At 35.2% G+C, this 19,952-nt stretch overlaps 1 protein-coding gene across 1 annotated transcript; it reads right to left on the bottom strand.

The window, feature by feature from the left end:
- Window positions 1-8,950: 8,950 nt before the first annotated feature.
- Window positions 8,951-11,951, bottom strand: LOC113240267. The gene is made up of 3 exons (XM_026477524.1): window positions 11,592-11,951; window positions 9,229-9,384; window positions 8,951-8,980 (listed from the first exon to the last, which is right to left on the bottom strand). Exons 1-3 carry the CDS (start codon window positions 11,949-11,951, stop codon window positions 8,951-8,953), a joined length of 546 nt encoding a protein of 181 aa, XP_026333309.1.
- Between the last annotated feature and the right edge of the window lie 8,001 nt (window positions 11,952-19,952).

The following is a 19,952-nucleotide window of genomic DNA, read 5'->3' as shown; positions in this document are numbered from 1 at the left end:
GACACTTTTTAGCGCGGACCCGACGTCCATATAATTGTAAGTCAATGGAATAAGGGTGCTATTCTATAGGCGAGTGGCAAGTGTTTCGTATATCGCCTCCAGAGCAACTGAATATGGTGTCTACTCTCGTTAAACAATTACTGTCAAATAAATAATACTCGATCAAATGAGAATGTCAAGAATGAAGCTTCATTCGTATCATGAGTTTTTTAATTTGGTCGAGTGCCTATTACTTATTTTTAATTGTTTCAGACGGATGTTGGGTGGAGAATGCGAATATAGGTATTCTCGTACAGGGGCTGGGGGTCCATTCAGAACCTTACAATAATTCCTACGTAATATTGTGTACAAAGCAAGAATGTAATATGGAAATCTGTTAATATTTTAAGTAAATTCTGAATTTTGTTCAATTTTATTAATTTATTTTAATGCAAGACTAATGCATTCCTATATTTTAGACCTTTAAACCATTTTTCTTATAATCCGTTTAACCGACTAACTCCTTAAACACTTGGAAAAGATATCGTATCCGAATCTAACGTCTAACTCGGAATATTCTGAGTAGCTCGGAAAGCGCTTTTCGATTCGAGAACTATATCCAATCGAACGATTCGGTTAAAATATCGAAGAGATCTGAATCGGGATCTGATCCGTCATCGTGTAGGTTGATGTGCTGCCGTCTGTGCTACGTTTTGTGTATCTCCGCCTCAGACTCATGAATTCCTGTAGAACTTTGTTATTGTTACCTACTTACGTCATTATCGTTACTTAACATATGAACTTCGTATGCACTTACCAAATAACATTATACACAATACAATCAGATTAAAGCCAGAAATCTCCGTCTAATACCCGGCGTACTAATTGCCCCGTGTAGGGGTGTCAACCGTCCCATTCCGGACCGCCTTTTGCTCATTCCGCCGAGTGCTATCTCGAGTATTTGCGACAGCCTTTAATTAAGTGTGTTCGTTGCAGATGTTTGAACGTGCTTGTGTTCAAATTGTGCACTTTCTAATTAAGTAGATAGAATTTATGTAGGTACGCGGCAGGTAATCTACAGTTTGAAACAGAGTTTGTCAAGAAAGATAGGTTTGCTCTTGGCGGCCTTTGCTCTTTATGGGTACTAGCTTTACAAACTTCATTACATGGGTAAATGGATAGTTAGTTCACTTCATTATGGTTTGGTAGCAACGGATACAATAGTGATCAGATGGTCAACCACGTAAGGACAGAATATGCAGAGAGTGTAATGCAATTAACAGAGATTTTATTGAAATGGATATTTTTAATGACGCTTAAAATTGATTTAGGTGAAATTTACTAAAACATGTTTCGATGATTTCCGTTTGAACTGTAAAGTTAAAAGTTGCACTGTGTATTTTTCCAATTGTACATTTTGTTTATACTTTTATTTTGTATTTGGCAACTTTATAGTAAGTTTTTTGTTTCTTAGTTGTTGTCTGTCTGATATATACGAATGTTGTGATTCCCTATTATTGTGATACATACATAGACATTAAGACAGATTTAAAAATTTATATTGTATATGTTCTGTTAAGAAACCAAACTAGCAAATAATAATGAGAAAGATGTTGCCGATTCCACTTTGTTTCAGTCGACAGTTGGGTTTCAACGGCAACATTGAGCGGAAGAGAAAAAAATCAATGTCAATGTGGTCGAAGTTTTTAATAAAAGATAACTAATTGACAGTTGACATGTGTAGGTATTAAGAATTGGCTATCAATCTGCTAAATAATATTTAGATTTACTCTATTTTTGTCTCTTCTAAATTTATTTTTTCCAAAGAAATATGCACCTACTTACAAATTTTTCATAAGATATATATTTTATTTTGATAACTTCTGCTGTTAAGACGACATCAGTTAGCAGTAGAACTCCTTTTGAAAATGTTCTTCCAGGGAACTATTGTCACCTTACCTATTCTGCTGTTAATCAATAATGTTAGAAATTCGTAATTTCTAACATTATTGATTAATTTCAAATTACATATGGGACTTGTCACCTTATATCTCAGAGGGACTGGCGCAGTGGCAGGCCTCTCAGATCTTTGCGATTTAAAGCTCTGAGCAGCGCTGCAACTGGCATGGATAGGATGTCGCTTAACACCAGGCGCACGACTTGCCTGTCCGTCACTTGGTAGTATAAAAAAAACATGACATGAACCACTGTTATTTTTGATTTTTTTTTATGCACAGGAAAATGCGTTACGCATACATACCCCGCCGCGGGCGATGACATGGTGGGGTTCTCTCTCACCCTCACCCACCGGTGCCAGCTCGTGGGATCCCGTTAAGACTCGGTACTCACCCCGGTGATAGCATGAACCATGATTTTTTTCGTCTGTGGTCTGTGTCCCAATTAGTATACCTACATCTCATGTAAAAAATAAAGACGATGAAAGATAAGTTAGTATTTTAAAATAAGTAATATAAAATAAGTAATAATTTGTAGTATAAAAGAGGTATTGTGGTCTGGGCTGTCGTGAAAATTAGCGCTCTGGTATCCAATGTGTAAGGTTTTTCAAGCAATTACGACTTTAAAGTAGTGAAAACTGAGACTATATTATCGATTTCACAATAGTTGCGTTATTGAATAACGTTTCGATATTAGAAAATGTGGTGTGATTGTTTTTGCCTCATGGTAGAGTGAGTATGTTTTAAAAGCGATTGAGACAGAAATATAGAGTCAGTTAATTCATAATTAATTTGTTTATTGTTCCATGTGGATTGTCAATAGTGCCACATAAAATAATATAAAAGATTCCAACACATGATCCCTGTAAGGGCAATACAATATAGTCATTCAACTTAATTTTTTTTAATTTACTCGACAAAATAATTACAGTATCGGGCGTTGGGGCGATTTGAAAGTAAACATAACTTGTGTTATAAAATAATTATTAATTTGTATTAATTATTTAGAATTACTAAATTTGTTAAAACTAATTTACAAATTAAAATCACAATAATTGAAATTCAAATACATGGTATAGTAAAGTCGAGTTGATACAGTTTATAATTTAAAATTGGTATTGTTAATTTAGTAAACAGGATTCAAATGTGTACATTAATTAGATCTATAGTGGCAATAAACTAACGTTTAAAATCGACTCAAGAATTGAAAAAATTGCCTAGCAATAACGCTGCCTAACGCATTTTATTTCAGTCTGGTTTGTCTTGTAAGTGTTACGTAATTGAAAAAAAAGTATTCATTAATTGGTGGATGGAAAAAACTTATTACTTATACGCGACTTAGATCCGGAAAAAAAATAGTTTCATTTCCAATTAAAAATACTTATATTTTCTTTAAAAAATTTGCCTCGCATCGTAAGAAACGGCAATTTCAAGACTCAACGAGTTTATTAAGAGCAATTTTTCGCTACGCCTGCTTCGGACGCGTCGATTCGCGCCGACTTCAATTTTATATTTCCTTCCTATAGCGGTATTAATTTTGTTAGCAACGAATAAAAGAATGCTTCAACTGCCGTGCATTTTCTACTATCTATAGACGGTTGTGAAGGGAGATTCTTCCCATCAGTACGAACAATTTTATTATGAACAGTCCACCGTACGGATTTCAAATACGCAAGCTTGAATTTTGATGCGAATATGTGCTCTACTGGAAGGAGGTTCTAACGCTGTACTCTTATTAGGTACTTTGATGGTCTTATAACCTATGATTTCCTAGTAGAAACCACTCTTTAACAACAAGGCTATATCAGCATTGTGCATGCCTGTCACTTGACTAGTCCCTAACCCAGTTCGCAGCCCTGTCCAAATGTGCACAATTATTAGCTAAGGAAGTCAGGTCTTGTGCATGTTTACTGGTAAAATTACAGGCACATCAGGCACTCAGGTCTTTGCGATTTAAAGCTCTGAGTGGCACTGTAACTGTTATGGACAGGCGTGTAGCTTACCATCAGACGCATGATTTGCTCCTCTTACCAGATGCCTCATGAGGTCTCACTAGATGAAGTCAGAAGCTATATATATGGAAAGTAATATCCAGTAACCATTCCAATGTAGGGGAGAAGCACCAAATATCGGATACTTGTGTTTGAAAATTTAAAAAAATATTAATCAGCACTTTTAACTTTAAATTTAACCTTAAAGTATATCAATGAATTTCAAAAGGTTGCCTAAAACCAGCTATCCGGTTTTACGGTCCCAAAAATATTATTTTATGAATACGATATTAGGTTACAATAATTATAATAAACGAAACGAATCAAATAATTACTTAATTTATATTTATTAGCAATAAGCAGCTTGTAATCAATCTTTGATTGAGTAATTATAACTTAACCATTAAAAAAATATCTATTACAGATCCTAAAGGCACTCTAACATTCTTAAAAAAAAACTCAACATTAAAAAAGCCTATTTTAAACTTATATTAGAGATCCTTAATAATGTCAATCAATTTGTACTGTCTGAGGCAAAAAATCGTAATTTTTAAATTTAGATCATTAACTAATCGCAGACTATGCAGAGACCATAGATAAAATTGTCAGCATTTTAATCTCCAACCCTAGCGGATTCCTCGTGACGCCAAGGATGAAAAACATCTTATCCATAGTTCTCCTGGAGTGTCGGTAGAGAAGGTAATAAAACAATAAGTGCATTCGGCATCATTTATTTAAGGATATTTATTTATTTATTTAAATGCAAGTCACAACAATATATTTCCATTAAAAATCTTATTGTTGGCTTCAGTTCCGTCACTTCCCAAAATAATCTCTATCTCCTTATTATTTACAGCTTGACAAACCTTATTTATAGATTCGTGACCTCATGCCTTTTTTTTTGTAGTGGAAGCCATATCAAAACTGTAATAAAAAAAAATGTGACTATAGATAGAACATGAAAAAATAAATTAATTGCATATATGAAGAGCTTTGAAGTTCTAAATTAATATAGTATCCTAACATCATATATCCAATATTAGCCTCGAGTAGGTATCCAATATTAAGATCCGATTGAAAATTTTACAAAGAAGTGCCTGACTAAATTAAAAAAGCAAAAGTTTTTAGTGCTTTATTGCCACAATATAAAGGGCAGGCGTTAGCACTTCATAAAATTTCCAAGCGTTTATATTTTTCTAACTAATGTAGATAGAAAGCGTATACCTTTAATTCGTTAAAGTAGCAAATAGGTAGTGTAGTCTAGGCTCTACTCTATGAGAAGAAGTACTGGCTGAATGAATATAGATTTGTTTAGAATGTATTTTAAAAAATAGGATAGAAAAATAACATCTTGGCAGTTCTGAAAGACTCCAAAAAACGTAATAAATATTTATTTATGAAGATAATCCCAGTTTATATTTAAAAGTATCTCTCGTTACGCTACCTGAGCTACGTCCTGTTATAGTAGCATTTATTGGTAATACATACTTCTGGAAAATCTGCTCCCTTCATGCTGAGCAAAGTAGCGACCAGCCATTCCGATATCAGAACGGCTGGTCAATTATTTTTTAAATTTCTCAGAATATATCAAAGGCAGCAATTGTTTAGAAAAGGTAGCAATTCTTGAATATACACTCAGTGCCAGACGCCACAGGCGACCAGCCATCCTGACGGTCACTCTAAATTGGTTCTTCCTGATCTGGGTGTTCTCTGGAGTAAATTCTATGGCTCTGATGCTCATAGTACAGTACATTTCCTAGTTTTGAGTATTGTATTTATTTTATTGTAATTCCATAGAGACTGCACTGATATTATATTGCAATTATGACAATAGGTATTTGTATTCTGCTAAAATCTAGTTGTAACAGCAGCTGAGTCACAATAGTGTCAGTGGAATAGCAGTGATGGCATTCATTAATGATCAATATTGCCTAACTAAACCTTCCATAGATTACTATGGAAGGTTTAGTTAGGTTACAACGACGGTTAGGTTACGAGACAAGAATTAAGATAATTATGCACAGTAATATTTTTCTGTGCATAATTATCTTAATTCTTGTCTCGTTTAATCTGCAATTTAGTCTTCAAATTAAATAAATGTAATATTAGTAGACTATACGGTCGACACGCCATGAACTTGCCATTGAAGACCAGAAAATTGTAATGGCAGTTGAATAGTTACACGATGGATAGCCTCTACTCTTTATAGTATCAAAGTAACCGCATACCGAGCGCCACGAAGACACGGCTTCCAGGTCGGGCTTGCGCTCCGGCCTCCGTCTCTATTAAAATTTGGTCGCCTACTTATTTCAATAGCCTCTAGGATTTTGCGGGGCACAAAATACTTCTACCGCGCTAAAACTTTGGCTTTGTTAAAACGAATGTAGTGACCAGTACCGGAGCTCAGAAACTGGTCTGCCACCGCAGATCCATTGACATCTTGGTTCTTCATGGTCAAAGTCAAAGTCAAAGATTATTTATTCCATAGGTAAAATAAATTTACACTTGAAATCGTCTTATTTAAGCTACTGCTCGTTCACTGTGCTGACCTCCCTGAGAAGAACGAGCAAGAAACTCTAGGGATTGCTCTATTCAAATAAACTTAAATGCTATGGAATACACTTTGAATCAAATTTGTGTGGATTCTGGAGCCATATCGTCTTTCTATACATCTTTATCTAACACGTACCTAGTCTTCAATTTTGTAATATGATTTTTCGATCAAAATATTTTTAATGTAGTTTTTAAACTTAGGAAATGATAAACTTAATATATGCTCCGGAATCTTATTGTAAAAACGTATACAGTTCCCCATAAAAGAGTTGTTTACCTTGGTTAAACGAAATGGTGGTACCATGAGTTTAGACTTAGCTCTAAGGTTAATATTATGGATATCTTCTTTCTTATTGAAATTATGTATATTTTTACAAGCATATAAAATATTTGAGTAAATGTACTGTGATGCCACAGTCATACCAGTCTCCTTAAACTTTTCTCTGAGAGAAACCCGAGAGCCTAGACGGTACACAGAACGAATCGCTCGTTTTTGCAATACAAATATGGTTTGAATATCTGCCGCTTTACCCCACATGAGAATCTCGTAGGACATTATACTATGGAAGTAACTAAAGTAAACTAGTCTAGCAGTACCAACATCGGTAAGCTCACGTATTCTGCGGACTGCGTATGCAGCGGAGCTTAACCTGCTGGCCAGGGAAGATATATGTGGAAACCATTGAAGTTTACTATCTAAGGTCACTCCCAAGAAGACTGCTTTATTGGATGGATCGGATATGCTCAACTAGCCTAGAAGACACGTTCCGTCTCGTTTCGCCGACGATATGGACACCGAGAGTCAGCCCTTTGGAGAGCGAAGCAATTGTCGCAGCTGTATGACAGGATACGAAATGCGTTCAAAATCCTGCCTTTGATACTCTATCGTGTATAATATTATTATTTCACATTTAAATCACAACTAAGTTGGAAATTTTGTATAGAAATTAAATTCATACAGAAGCTTATCTTCATAAAGCGCTTATTATAAGTCCGTTATTAAAAAAACGTAGTCAAGAGAAGAAATAAATCTCTCTGCGTATTTTTTCATATACATAGTAATTTTAAAGATAACGAATACATAGAGACAGACAGAATAAAAAGAAGAAATAAGATAGTGAAGCGAGAATAATATAATACTCTAATTATCGTCATTACCGAATGACAACTTTTAAGATAAACTGTATCGCAATCTTTAGTCCAGTATAATTTAAATTAAGCATCCTAAAAATTGATTGACTACTTAACACGGACTATTCAATTTTATTAAAAAATATAGAGAAACGAGTGTTATACTGCGGCCGTTTTATCACAAATTATAACAAAAATTCCATTTTCCTTAAGTATAATATAATAATATTTGATAATAAATATTTAATAAAATATCACAATTACTTTTTAAGTTCTATGATTCAGGATTTTTCTTTAAAAAGTCCAATCTTGCTTTAGTTATGTGCGCTTGTATGTCCATTTGTAACTGTAGAGCTAGTTCAATTGGCAATTTCTGTAATTGCATACCGATAGATCTTCCAAATGTTAAGAATTCATTATCCGTACTTTGGATAAAATGTTTTAAATACTTAGTTAACATTACAGTGTTATTTTTACTGTCTATCTGTACAGAAGTCGATCTTTTTCTTTTCTTATAGTCTGGTGGAGTACAATCATCCAAATGGTCAGCTTCGGGCGGTTCGATGTTTTCTATACAATCATTTATTGAATCTACATCCTCAATTTGTTCATCCATTGCTAATATTTGATCATCAATTTTGACTTTGATATTTTCTGATATATCACGATCATCATTCTCTATATTTGTGTCTACAAAGTTGCCGACTTCTTCATTAAATATTTCTTCTTTTATATACTGTAAAAAAAGATTTTAAATATAAAAATTGTAACAACAACATGATCATTAAGTAGACAGAATTATAATAATTAATACAAAGATCGAACACTCAGAAAAAATTCCTTCGATCCGGTAAGATTCGAACCGACGTCTTCTTGCATACCGTGCCAGACGCTATACCAACTAAGCCACGGAACGAACCAACGGAACTCACGAATTTTTCTATGTGCTTGCGTCGTGTCTTTGTACTTGGTCTTTCAACGACTTTTTAGTCGTAGCGCGCTTTTTCTGAGTGTTCGATCTTTGGATTAATAATTATAACAAACTAGTGGAGTAATTTCACAAAAAATAATTGAATATCAATTCAATAAAAATTTAATTAGACAGAATTAACCAAAACGAAATAAATGTGGTTGTGCGTTATGTTAAACAACTACTGTTTGTTACACAAACTGTGAGTTATTGAGCAATGAAAATGAATAGTTTTGGCGCCCAACACAACGAACGGGATAGAATGAATTTTGCGTAATCCGAACAGCTGCTTAGATATTCTAAAAGAAGTTTTCTTCAATAAATCAAAAGTCTATAAGCACATGAGTGGAGTGAATGAATGGCATACATTCTTATTTGCCTCTGAAGTTGTCCTTTAAAGCCTGACACAGTAAATTTTAGTCAACCATATATAATTTTTTTTAATATTCATTTTTAATTTTTCTTACCTTTATTACAGAAATCTAAAATCAAATGAGTAAAAAGCAATACTGTTAAAATGAACCTGATAAAAGTCATATTTATTAACGATAAAAATTATGTGAATATCTCTAGATTAGCAACATTTTGATTGGCTGTACACCACATTAAGTAACTTCTATTATAATATGAAAAATTAAATAAAAAATACCTCTTCATTTTCATATAAATCATCATTTTCCTCCATATCTCCATAAGTCTTGTTATTTTTTGTCTTCCGCAACATGACTACGGTTACACCTTTTTGTCTTGGCAGCTTTTGTAGTAACTTCTTCTGTGTATTGGATTGATGGGAATCTAATTGGAACTAAAATGAAATATTTTTTTTTTAATTTCTGTAATAAATTCAAAACAAATTTTAATTAAGATTGAAAAGTATGCTCTTGTTTACCAATGTGCACATAATTTAGGCAGTTTGAATGCACACTATATATATATATATATATATATATATATATATATATAAAGAATGGATAAGCCTGAAATGCCTTATAGTAGAGCTTATGAACGTTCAAAATAAAATATATACAATGGTACTTGGTGTAATGGGCTGGTGTCAATATATATACAATAATGAATTATACCATTTTGAAATCTACTTTAAATACTCTAATTCTTCTTTTCTTAATTCTAATTCTACTTTAATTTTTTTATATCATAGATGCTTAAACTTTGTGACAAAAAAATTTGCACTGAAAATAAAATAAAACTTTTTTTTAAATATAAGTGCCATAGTTAGTCATACTATTTACTGCCTATATATTAGCACAGTTAATGTAGAATATTATGACACCAAAAAACCGAAAGAATTGATTAACTTGAAGTCGTGGTGTACAAAAACGTAAACTAAGGTGAAAACAATTAAATTTAAAGAAAAAATATATATCTTAGGTACTACATGGGATGTATTTTTCTTTATATATGTTTTTAAACGTTCATAAGCTCTACTGTAAGGCATTTCAGGCTTATCCATTCTTTACCGGACACCCTGTATACACAATTTTACACTTGAATTGTTTAGATATTTTTGGGTTGGTTTGACCATCATGACATGATTTTGACATTGTACAGTTATTAATAGTTAATGACAAGTCTATTTATCTAACCTGTATCGTAAATAAATTTTAATGGGTAGTGTGATTTAAATTGTACTCGAGAACACTATACTGTGTGTAAAATGGGGTAAACCATCCATTTACTGAAAGCCCTATCAGCTGTTTAGACCATGTAAATTATGCAAGGCTCTTTTCAGCATGAACCTTTTCTCTTATTTGTCATAATAATATAACAATCAAATCGAACACACAAGAATTTTAATGTGATTTTTTTCCTTAGCTAGTTAATTCTGTTGAATAACTGGAGTACTTGTACAGATACTGCTTTCCATGTTGCCTATACAAGTACCTATGTTTTATTGTGAGTAATAATTTTTTTTTTGAAGATCTGCAAGAAAAACATATCGTCGGTTAAGAGGTAAAACTCACCAAGTCCCATTTTGATCATAAAGAAGTTTATTTTCTATTTTTATAATTAGGAAGAACATAACACATAATGACATAACAACAGAGCGATATCCATACAAAACTTGATTTGACTTGGGAAGAACATTTACAAGAAAAATTTAGTATGCACGTAGTGTCCTTCATTATAAAACTGCATTTTGAGAACTTTTTTTATGATAGCAAGTGACTGGACAAACAAGTCGTGCGCCTGATGATGAAGTGACATGCCAGTCTATAACAGTTGCAGTGTCACTTAGAGCTTTAAAACACAGAGATCTGAGGGGGCACTGTCACTGCGCCTGTCACCCGTAGACACAGGTTGATAAGTCCCATGAGCCAGAGCTTTAAAACACAAAGATCTGAGGGGCACTGTCACTGCGCCTGTCACCCGTAGACACAGATTCATAAGTCTCATGTGCCTGTAATTTCACCAGCACCCTTACCCTTTTTTACTGGAATACAGTAATGCTCACATTACTGGTTGTTGGCAGAAAGATAAGGCTGCAGTACTTCCCTGGGTGAACTCTTTCACAAGCTGGGTAGAGCTCATCTACTGCTACATAAATCTGTCTGTACAATAACATCGACACATCCGTAGAACAAAGATCTATGTGTAAGACTACTTGTTCTCAGGACATAGTACATTTCGTTCGTTCTTCTTCGCTGTGGATGTCAGATCGACCTTTGTTCGATTTTATATTTCCGAAACGAAGTAAGATATATAAATTCTCAAAATACCTTTACATAGGACCTAGTTTGAATAACGAAATTGTTCTCGTAACGTACTTATTCTCTTTTCGCTATATAATCACTTCGGACTCTGTTCTTCGGATGAGTCGACATTATAATCCCTTTGCAAGTAAAAAAGAAAGTATTAATTATCTCCATTACCTAGTCGATTTGGTTTTAAATGAGTTTTACCATTAAACTGACGATATTCAAGAACATACCATACTTTGTTTTCAGTTTTTAAGTCAGAATTAAATTGAAACAATCTAAAAGAGAAACTCACCACAATATCAGAGGGCAGGTCAGTAGTCACCCTTAGGAAGCTATCTGCTAAATGAAACCACGATAGTTTCGGCACGTATACTTCGTGTCCACTCTCCAAAGACAGCTTCACTTTACGTATTTCAGTATTATAAGTACCACGGACACTCCTAATCTTCCTTCTAAGGGTTTTTGAGTCCATAATGCCGAGTTTTCGGCTAAGAATTTCCTCGGCCTTCGCACGGCTTTCCCGGTTTTTAAAAAGTTCGTGTGCCCTATCCCATAAACACGGCAACTTTTCGTACTCGGTAAGAAATTCCGTAATATCAAAATATATCGCGTCGTAGTATGAATAATCCGAGTTCTCGCATGTTTCGGACATTATTAATTTTAAAAAATGTCGAAACAAGTGTGTATTTTTCGACAAAATGTCGCGACGTATTTCGAAAATGCCATGACACCTGTCACATTTTGACGTTTCAATGTGCTAGCCAACTAAATTAAATAGGTTACTAGTTGTGAAAAGTGGCGCTAGTTGGCTAGGAACAAAATGTTAATAGAAAATAGTTTCTACAAATAGCCACTAAGTTCATATCGGTATGACTTTAGTTCCATTCCATTATACGCACATTAAGTAATCTTTCCTTTAGGTGTACACATAAGTTAAAAATAATAGTACATCACTGAATAATAAACCTACCAAAGTAAAACTTGAGTCGCTATTAAATAGCTAAAAAAAAAGCTTTAAGCACTTGTTAAGCTTAAATTCTCGGAAGTATTGCCACCTTTCCTATTTCTGCCACCAAGCAGCAATACGAGCATTACTGCGTTCTGGTTTGGAAGGGTAAGGGTGCTGGTAAAATTACAGGCACATGGGATTTGTCAACTTATTTCTCAGGGAGTCGAGCGCAGTGGCTGGCAGTACCCCTCAGATGTATGTGATTTAAAGCTGTGAATGACATTGCAACTGTTATGGGTAGGCGTGTTGCTTACCACCAGGGCAGGCGCACGGCATGTTCGTCTCTTATGTATTTTATTTAAAAAAAAACTGCGTATCTATCTGTGGCATCGTAGCTCTTAAACGGATGGATTGATCCTAAAGCGGCTTCCTTAATTTGAAAGCAACTTTAAAAGGAAAAATTCTTACATATCCGTTCAGCTGTTTAAAGATCATCAGTTCTTTCTTCGGTTAGTGTAGGGATCTCGTTATAAGATATAGCTATCTATGGGTCGTATTGTAGAACTCTACTCAATACTCAAGTCAGGACTTGAGTATTGCAGTGAGCACTGAAAATCATACTCAAGTCCTTGCAATTTTTTTTTTTTTTTTTTTATACCTGACAGGCAAATGACTCCACTCCACCTGATGTTAAGTGGAAAGTGGTATCCAAACGCGAAGGAACCTAGTGCAGCGATGAAATCCTCACTGCACTAGCCACCTCCACCCTGCCTGCCTACAATATGCCTCTTCACGCCTCGATTTATGCTGTCTGCTCAAATCCTGACTTGAGCATTGAGTAGAGTCCTGGAATACGACCCTCAATTTATTTTGCGCCCACTTGTCCGATCGCCTTGTTATTTGGTATAAGTACTGTGAAAATCTTATGTCATTACAATAACGCATAGCTATGCATAACGGAACTTTGATCTGATGCTGCAACCAGGACAGTCTGCAGGTTACCCAACTCCTCAATTACTTTTAAATTAGTCTAGACCAGATGTTCGCTTACAGATAATGACTTTATTAACTTATTGGAGTACAGTGCTTTGTATAAGGGTTTTTAAATTTTGATTTAAGTTTAATTAAGCCATCTACTTTGAGTTAGGCTGCTATTCGATATTCATCTAACATTACGAGACCCATAGTAATATAAACTGAATTGAAATATTTCTACTAGCAGTAGAGCTGTTGGTGAGAGAGTTCGTTCGGGGAAGTACTGCCACCTTACCTATTTCTACCGCTAAGCAGTAATATCAGCATTACAGTGTTCCGGTTTTGAAGCGTAAGGCTGCCTTTCCATCAGAGATGTGACTTGTGTGTGTGACTTCCTCGCACAGCCTCGCTGGCTGTGCGAGGAAGTGTAGCGGCGCTGTGAAACGGCGCAATGTTTTCCTCCAAAGCTGTGCGAGGTAGCTAGGTGGTGAGAGGATGTGCAGCGGCTCGGTGCAAGAATACGTTACGGATTCTTTTCAGATATGCGCGGGCGGGGTACGGTGTGGTGGGGCGAACGGTGGCGACGTCTCAGTGTCTGTCATACTTTCAGTAGCTCTAGTTTCCTACATCGTTTTACACACATTCTTCGTCCGCATCCCTCGCACACATCTCACGCATACATTTTTCGCTATATTTAACCGACTTCAAAAAAGGAGGAGGTTCTCAATTCGACTGTATGTTCTTTTATTTTTTTGTATTTTTTTGCCTTTTTTGTTGGAAAGGGGGTACTTCGATAGTAGTTTCATTTCATTTTCAAGAAAATCATCCACTTCGAAGGGTGGCTGTTCACGCATGAAGATTCATTTTTATAAATAGCGCATAACTTTAATTTACGAGCAATTACTTTAATGGTTGACTATTTCTCCAATTTAAGGCGTTTTTAACTCAATATACTTTGTGTAGTGTAGTAGTGAGAACCCATTTTTATTATCTCCAGTGTCAAGTCCTGTATAGTGGCGAACTAGGGGATATTTCAATAAAACTTAGCAAATAGACGTAATTCCATGTACTTTTGGGGTCGGTTTTTTAGTACTCTGTATTGAGATTATTGTATGAACAAATACTTAGCTCCGCTAGCCCTTTTCCATCAGAGCTACGTTAAGCAAGTCTAGGAAAATGAAGTAATCCTATTGGTGGATTTTTCTTCGTACACTGCCTCGCTACGTCGCACATCTCTGGTGGAAAGTAAAGGTGCAGGTGAAATTACAGGCAAATGGCACTTGTCAATTCATGTCTCAGGGTGCCGGGCCCAGTGGCAGTACCCCTCAGATCTTTGATATTTAAAACTCTTATTGGCACTGCAACTGTTATGGACACGCGTGTAGCTTACTATCAGCATGACTTGCTCCTCCTGTCAATTAATATCAGAAAAAAAATGGGGGAACCTAAAACATGTGCTTTTTTCACTTTAGGTGTCAAGGCGGTTACAATTGCCTGTTGTCAGCCTTGGTAGGAAAAATAAATATTATTATATTATATATTATTATTGTTAGAGCAATAGTCAATTACAAGGCCAATGACGTCATTATAGTGCGCATTTAAAATTTGATGTTGTGTCCATTCCATTATTTTCCCCGTTTTGCAGCGACTGCTGACGAAACTAATTGTACTGTAGTTCGATATGTAATATTTACGACCCTTATACCTTTGTGCGTAGTCCATTAAACCAAAGGTGGAGTAAACCAAGATATTTAAAATGATAGGCAAGTCCCAAACTTTCAGCTAAAAGGGAAGGGATAACAGCTAGGTGCTTAAGTTTAGCGATAACTGTAAAATTTTACAAGTTTTAACATGCACTAGTGTCATTAGGGCGTAAATGGAGGCAATTATTATTATCTTTCTGGTTGTTATCGCTTTAACAGGACTGAGAGGTTGCGGCGTGTATATCCACGCGCTCTAAAAGTGTACTAGGTATCTAGTCTAAACACTACTTGCCTATTCTACTTAGATGTACACGACTGCCTCATAACAAAACGTAGTATGTAAATGCTTTAGACATAATTTTACAGGAGAGCCCAAAACACAAATGAACTTGACTTGACTTTACTTTTATTTACATTTTTAAGACTTTAAAGGCCTAAAATATAGGAATGCATTAGTCTTGCATTAAAATATGTTAATAAAATTGAACAAAATCTAGATTTTATTATATTTTATTATATAAAATAATAAGAGATTTCCATATTACATTATTGCTTTGCAAACAATAGGACGTCCGGTAACTTTTATTCGATAACTGTATTCTGAATAACGTTTGTAGCCTTGGCCGGTCGAGAAGTTTGAGTAAAAACGATGCAGGTTTTGGGTCGTCGCAACCGCACTCAGTCCGTTGAAATAATAACACATATTATTTCAACGGACTGAATGCCAAAAGAGCTGTTCCGCCGACGCTCGCTGTTTTAACGCACCGTGTGGCATGTTGTTCCGATTTATATGTAGTACAACGCAGTTGCGACGAAGCAACGCCGACGCAACGCCCGTGTGGCAGCTCCCAAATCGTACGAGTGTGACGTCATTTCGGTTCGGTTTCGAATACGACAGTTTGACGTTCGATTCGGGTGTTGTGAATAAAAGTGAAAAGAACTCGTGCGATATTAAATCGAATCGGTCGATAACAAGAGTTATCGTAAAGTCCTGAATCAGAGAAATGACGGTCCGAAATGTCACAGGTATCCGAAATGTCATTTTATCTCCAGGCGATACAATATTTTTTAATAATTTATACAAGCGATATTCGTATTTTCTTGGATAAGATAAGAAAATTTGGAACCAAATTTAGTTTTGTTTGAGTAATTAAAAATTTTCAGTACTTATCAGTAAAATTCCACTATTCACTAATTGCTAATAGGTTTTAAAGTAGTCACGTAAGTAGTGAGCCTAGCAAGTGTTTTCTATGTTTTGAATTGGTTAAAGTGACTTATAACATTTTTAGTCGGTCACCAGTAACCAGACTAGGTATGCCTTACTAGGTTTTTAAAGTTTTGAAATCTCTGATAAATTGTAGAATTTTGAAGCGGCTCCGTCCGGCGTCACCACTATTAGTAATACTCACTTACTCATACCATGCCGGACCGTTACTCAGAGGTCCCAGGTTCGATTCCCGGGCCGGAAGAAATATTTGTATCGCCTACATTTATTTCTCTGGTGAGTTTGGGTGTAATTTGTGGCTGTCTATGTGCGAGTCCATGGCACTCGCGACAGAGGGTTCCCTAGTGCAGGACTATGTTGATTGTGTGCGTTATTATTTCGTTAAAAAATGATATTCAATAAATTTGTCCCTTACTGGGTTTTCTTCTAGAGCAGTAATCCGGTGGAGCAATAGCTGCTTCTCGTTTGAACGGGGACTTTAATTTTCGAAGTACGTTCTTTTGCGGATGTTCAATAGCATATAATATTTTGTTTTTATACCAAGTGACAGGACGAAGAGGTCGTGTATACAGCAGTTTTACACCTTTAAATCGCAAAGATCTGAGGGGTACTGCTAATGCGCCTATCACACTTGGAACACCTTCAAAACCAGAAAGCAGTAATGCTTAGGTACATTACTGCTTGGAGACAGAAATAGGGAAGGTACTTCCCTGGACCAACTTTTTCACAAGGCGCTCTTTAATATCGTTAACCGTAAAGGAAACATTGTAATGAGACCTTGCAAGTAGATGAAGGTTTACAATCCTTTGACACATATGAGGATCCTTTAGGCTTAGAATAATAACGAAGTTTATGTATGTATGTCTACTATTCCACAGGACATCGAGTATATAACTAGAAATAGATACGAAATGTCATTTGATTTGTTTGAAAACTATACTGCTGCGCTCCGATTGGCCAGTCCCAATTCGAAACAATTGACGGTTGTTGTCAACTGTTTCAATTGAAATCGATCAGTTTAACTTGAGTATTGCTATAATGGACGAAAATTGAAAAATTACATATTTAATATTTAATTACAGATTAAATTTGATCCCGTTTGTTTTGTACTTAGATATTTTGCTGTTTTTCCCACACCACCGAATGGAACAGTCCCCCAAAGTTAGAGATATTATCTTTAAAACAATAAATACAGAATATTTTTGGATACAGAGACGTACACACAGGTCGGTTGTTGGCGCTTTACTATTGTAGCTTTTTAATTTGTTATTTCAGTGCAAACGAGAATTGATAGTTAAAAGTGATATAAGGCCCATTTGCCCGATGAGTTGCCAGGGATGGATGGCCCTTATTTCGTCTCTATTTCTGGTTATATACTCGTTGGCTAAATATATCAAATACGCAATTACAAATAGCCTTTTGAAGTGCCACCATGTAACAACAGGCATCCAACTCTGCCAGTGGTATATACTCGATGCCCCAGGACTATCACATTGTACTATAGCGCAATAGATTACAACACATAGGTAAAACCTTCACGCACACGTTATGATATTTTACTGGCAAAGCGCATAATGGTTTGCCCCACTTGTTTAAGATAAGAAAATAAGTTATTTTTCCTTAATTTTGTTTCAGGATGTTTTTGTCCCATACATTTATAACATATATTAATATTGTTATAAATGTGTAGGATATTAAGTGGCGAACAATATTAATATTATCGGGTTATAATTTTTGTTTATTAAGAAGACTGGTGAACGTAGACATATATCTAGATAGACGCCGCAAATGTACGTACTTCGCGTGCAAAGTGAAATTCACTTACTTGCCGGTGCTACACTTTAGAATGAGCATATTTTGTCAGCAGTAACATTTTCATTTGTCTTTGCAATCATCAATTTAATCAATTGCCAATAGAAAACCATCTCGTAAAATTAATTAAGGCAGTCGCAAGTTCATGTATTGACGTGCGTATTCATTATTTAAGTTAAACACTTAAATAATTAATACGCAGACGTACTGGAAAGCAATGGGTACGTAGTGCGGGGAGACTCCTTTTCGTGCACCCCATCGTACAGGTAACCTATCACAAACTCGATTATTTTTTATCCGAAATAATAACGTTTGTTCGGATTTTCATTACACCGAAAACGAATTATAACGAAACCGTTGGTTGTTCTTTCAGGGTATGTTGGATGTTTATCGCAAATACACGATTAGGTTCGGTTAGGTTAAGTTAGGTTTTAACGAAAAAAAAAACATTTTCCTCTCAAAATTGCTTTCGAGGTTACGGAAATTCGAGCAAACCTTATTTCTGGAAAATGTCATTTCAGACTACTGATAGGTAACCCCATCGTACATCGTATGTACATGATCGTAGTATAATCAGAGAACAAAAAATAACGAGAATGTACACTCTCCGCCTCTCCCTAGCTTTAGATACCGCATCACGACGGTCACATTGACTGAACGACAACAAGGCTATCGCGTCGGCGAGCCGTTTTCGCGCTTTGATATTGAAAGCCGCCTTAGCCTCAGTTATTGTTTTCTTCGTTTATTTAGTGCAGACTAATATATAATACAGATTTATTATATCAATATAATAAAGCGCCATAACTTCGTGAGCTAGTAGACAAGGGTTCTCGAATTTTCAATTTGTATTGTCGATAAATATTACTTTGTGAATATACCTAATTATTAATTAGGTAATGATAAACTTGAACACGTAATTTCAAATGCTTTGGTTACCTTATTATTAGGTATCTGTCCAAAATATAACATTTTAAGGGCTTTTAATATATTTTTTAAATAAATCTTCAATACTATTCTACTTAGTGAATTAATGAAAAGTATAATATTATATGGATATAAATACATATGTAATTATTAGGATTCTATTATAAGAGTTATAGATAACAGTTTCGCGTTAGAATTCGCTATGTTGCCGCTCTGACCACGTAACGTAAATAGTACGAGAAAGTATAAGAGATGGGTCACCCGCCGCTGCCGCTTCACGCACACATTTGCACGTGTGCAGATAGCGCCTTGCTGTATGTAGTAGTAGTAGGTAAATAACTTTCGACCATTGTATGCAGTATCCGGGGTGTTATAATACTAGAATTAGGCGTGTGGATAGATAAATTGGATCCCAGCAATTGGCTGCCTAAATAGCTGGCTGTTTTCCTTTGTATGACTATGGAATACCTGCATGGAACTAGATAGCTGTCTCCCTGTTTAGCTATTTATGACTAATTTGAATGCGCATTACGAGAAGGTTCTTTCTATGCACACCAATCGATACTGCAAGAAGAATAATGTAAGTACGTCAATGTGTTGGTATAATTTCTTATACCTACAACGCGAAAACTAACGTCATTAAAATGTCAGCGGTTATTTATACGTTTTCCTCAAATCTAAACGGAAAGTTAAACTTATTATTGAAATAAAAATTCATAGGAACAGATACGTGCCTGTAGTTCACCGAGTTTGTAGTTACTGTATAATAATTTAGTTTATTAAATACTTAGTATATTTCAATTGTGTCGAAATGTCGGTTTACAATCTCGTTTTGTTTCTAGTGATATTTTTTGGGATACTATGTGAAAAGTTTAGTCAAGGTAAAAATATCAAAGCATTTTTAATAGTAGTAATGATTTTTGTAATTAAAGAGTTAATAAATAAGGTGTGTAGGTGCGCCTGCATCTGGATGTACTATGGCCATCGAGTAAATAACCAGAAATTGAGACGAAATGTCAATTAATTTGTTTGAAAACTATTCACCCCGAATTCGTCGTCAATTGT

This window comes from Hyposmocoma kahamanoa, unplaced genomic scaffold, assembly GCF_003589595.1.
Source record: "Hyposmocoma kahamanoa isolate Upper Pololo Valley unplaced genomic scaffold, ASM358959v1 129, whole genome shotgun sequence".
Taxonomy (NCBI): domain Eukaryota; kingdom Metazoa; phylum Arthropoda; class Insecta; order Lepidoptera; family Cosmopterigidae; genus Hyposmocoma; species Hyposmocoma kahamanoa.
The sequence above is the reverse complement of the archived record's forward strand: the minus strand, read 5'-3'. Positions and strand labels throughout refer to the sequence as shown.

Coding starts and splice junctions, on each gene's coding strand:
- LOC113240267 (XM_026477524.1), bottom strand. CDS start 11,951: ATGTCCGAAACATGCGAGAACTCGGATTATTCATACTACGACGCGATA. Junction 9,385..11,591: donor ACCTGCCCTCTGATATTGTG/GTGAGTTTCTCT, acceptor ATTTCATTTTAG/TTCCAATTAGATTCCCATCA. Junction 8,981..9,228: donor ATTTATATGAAAATGAAGAG/GTATTTTTTATT, acceptor TTACTGTGTCAG/GCTTTAAAGGACAACTTCAG.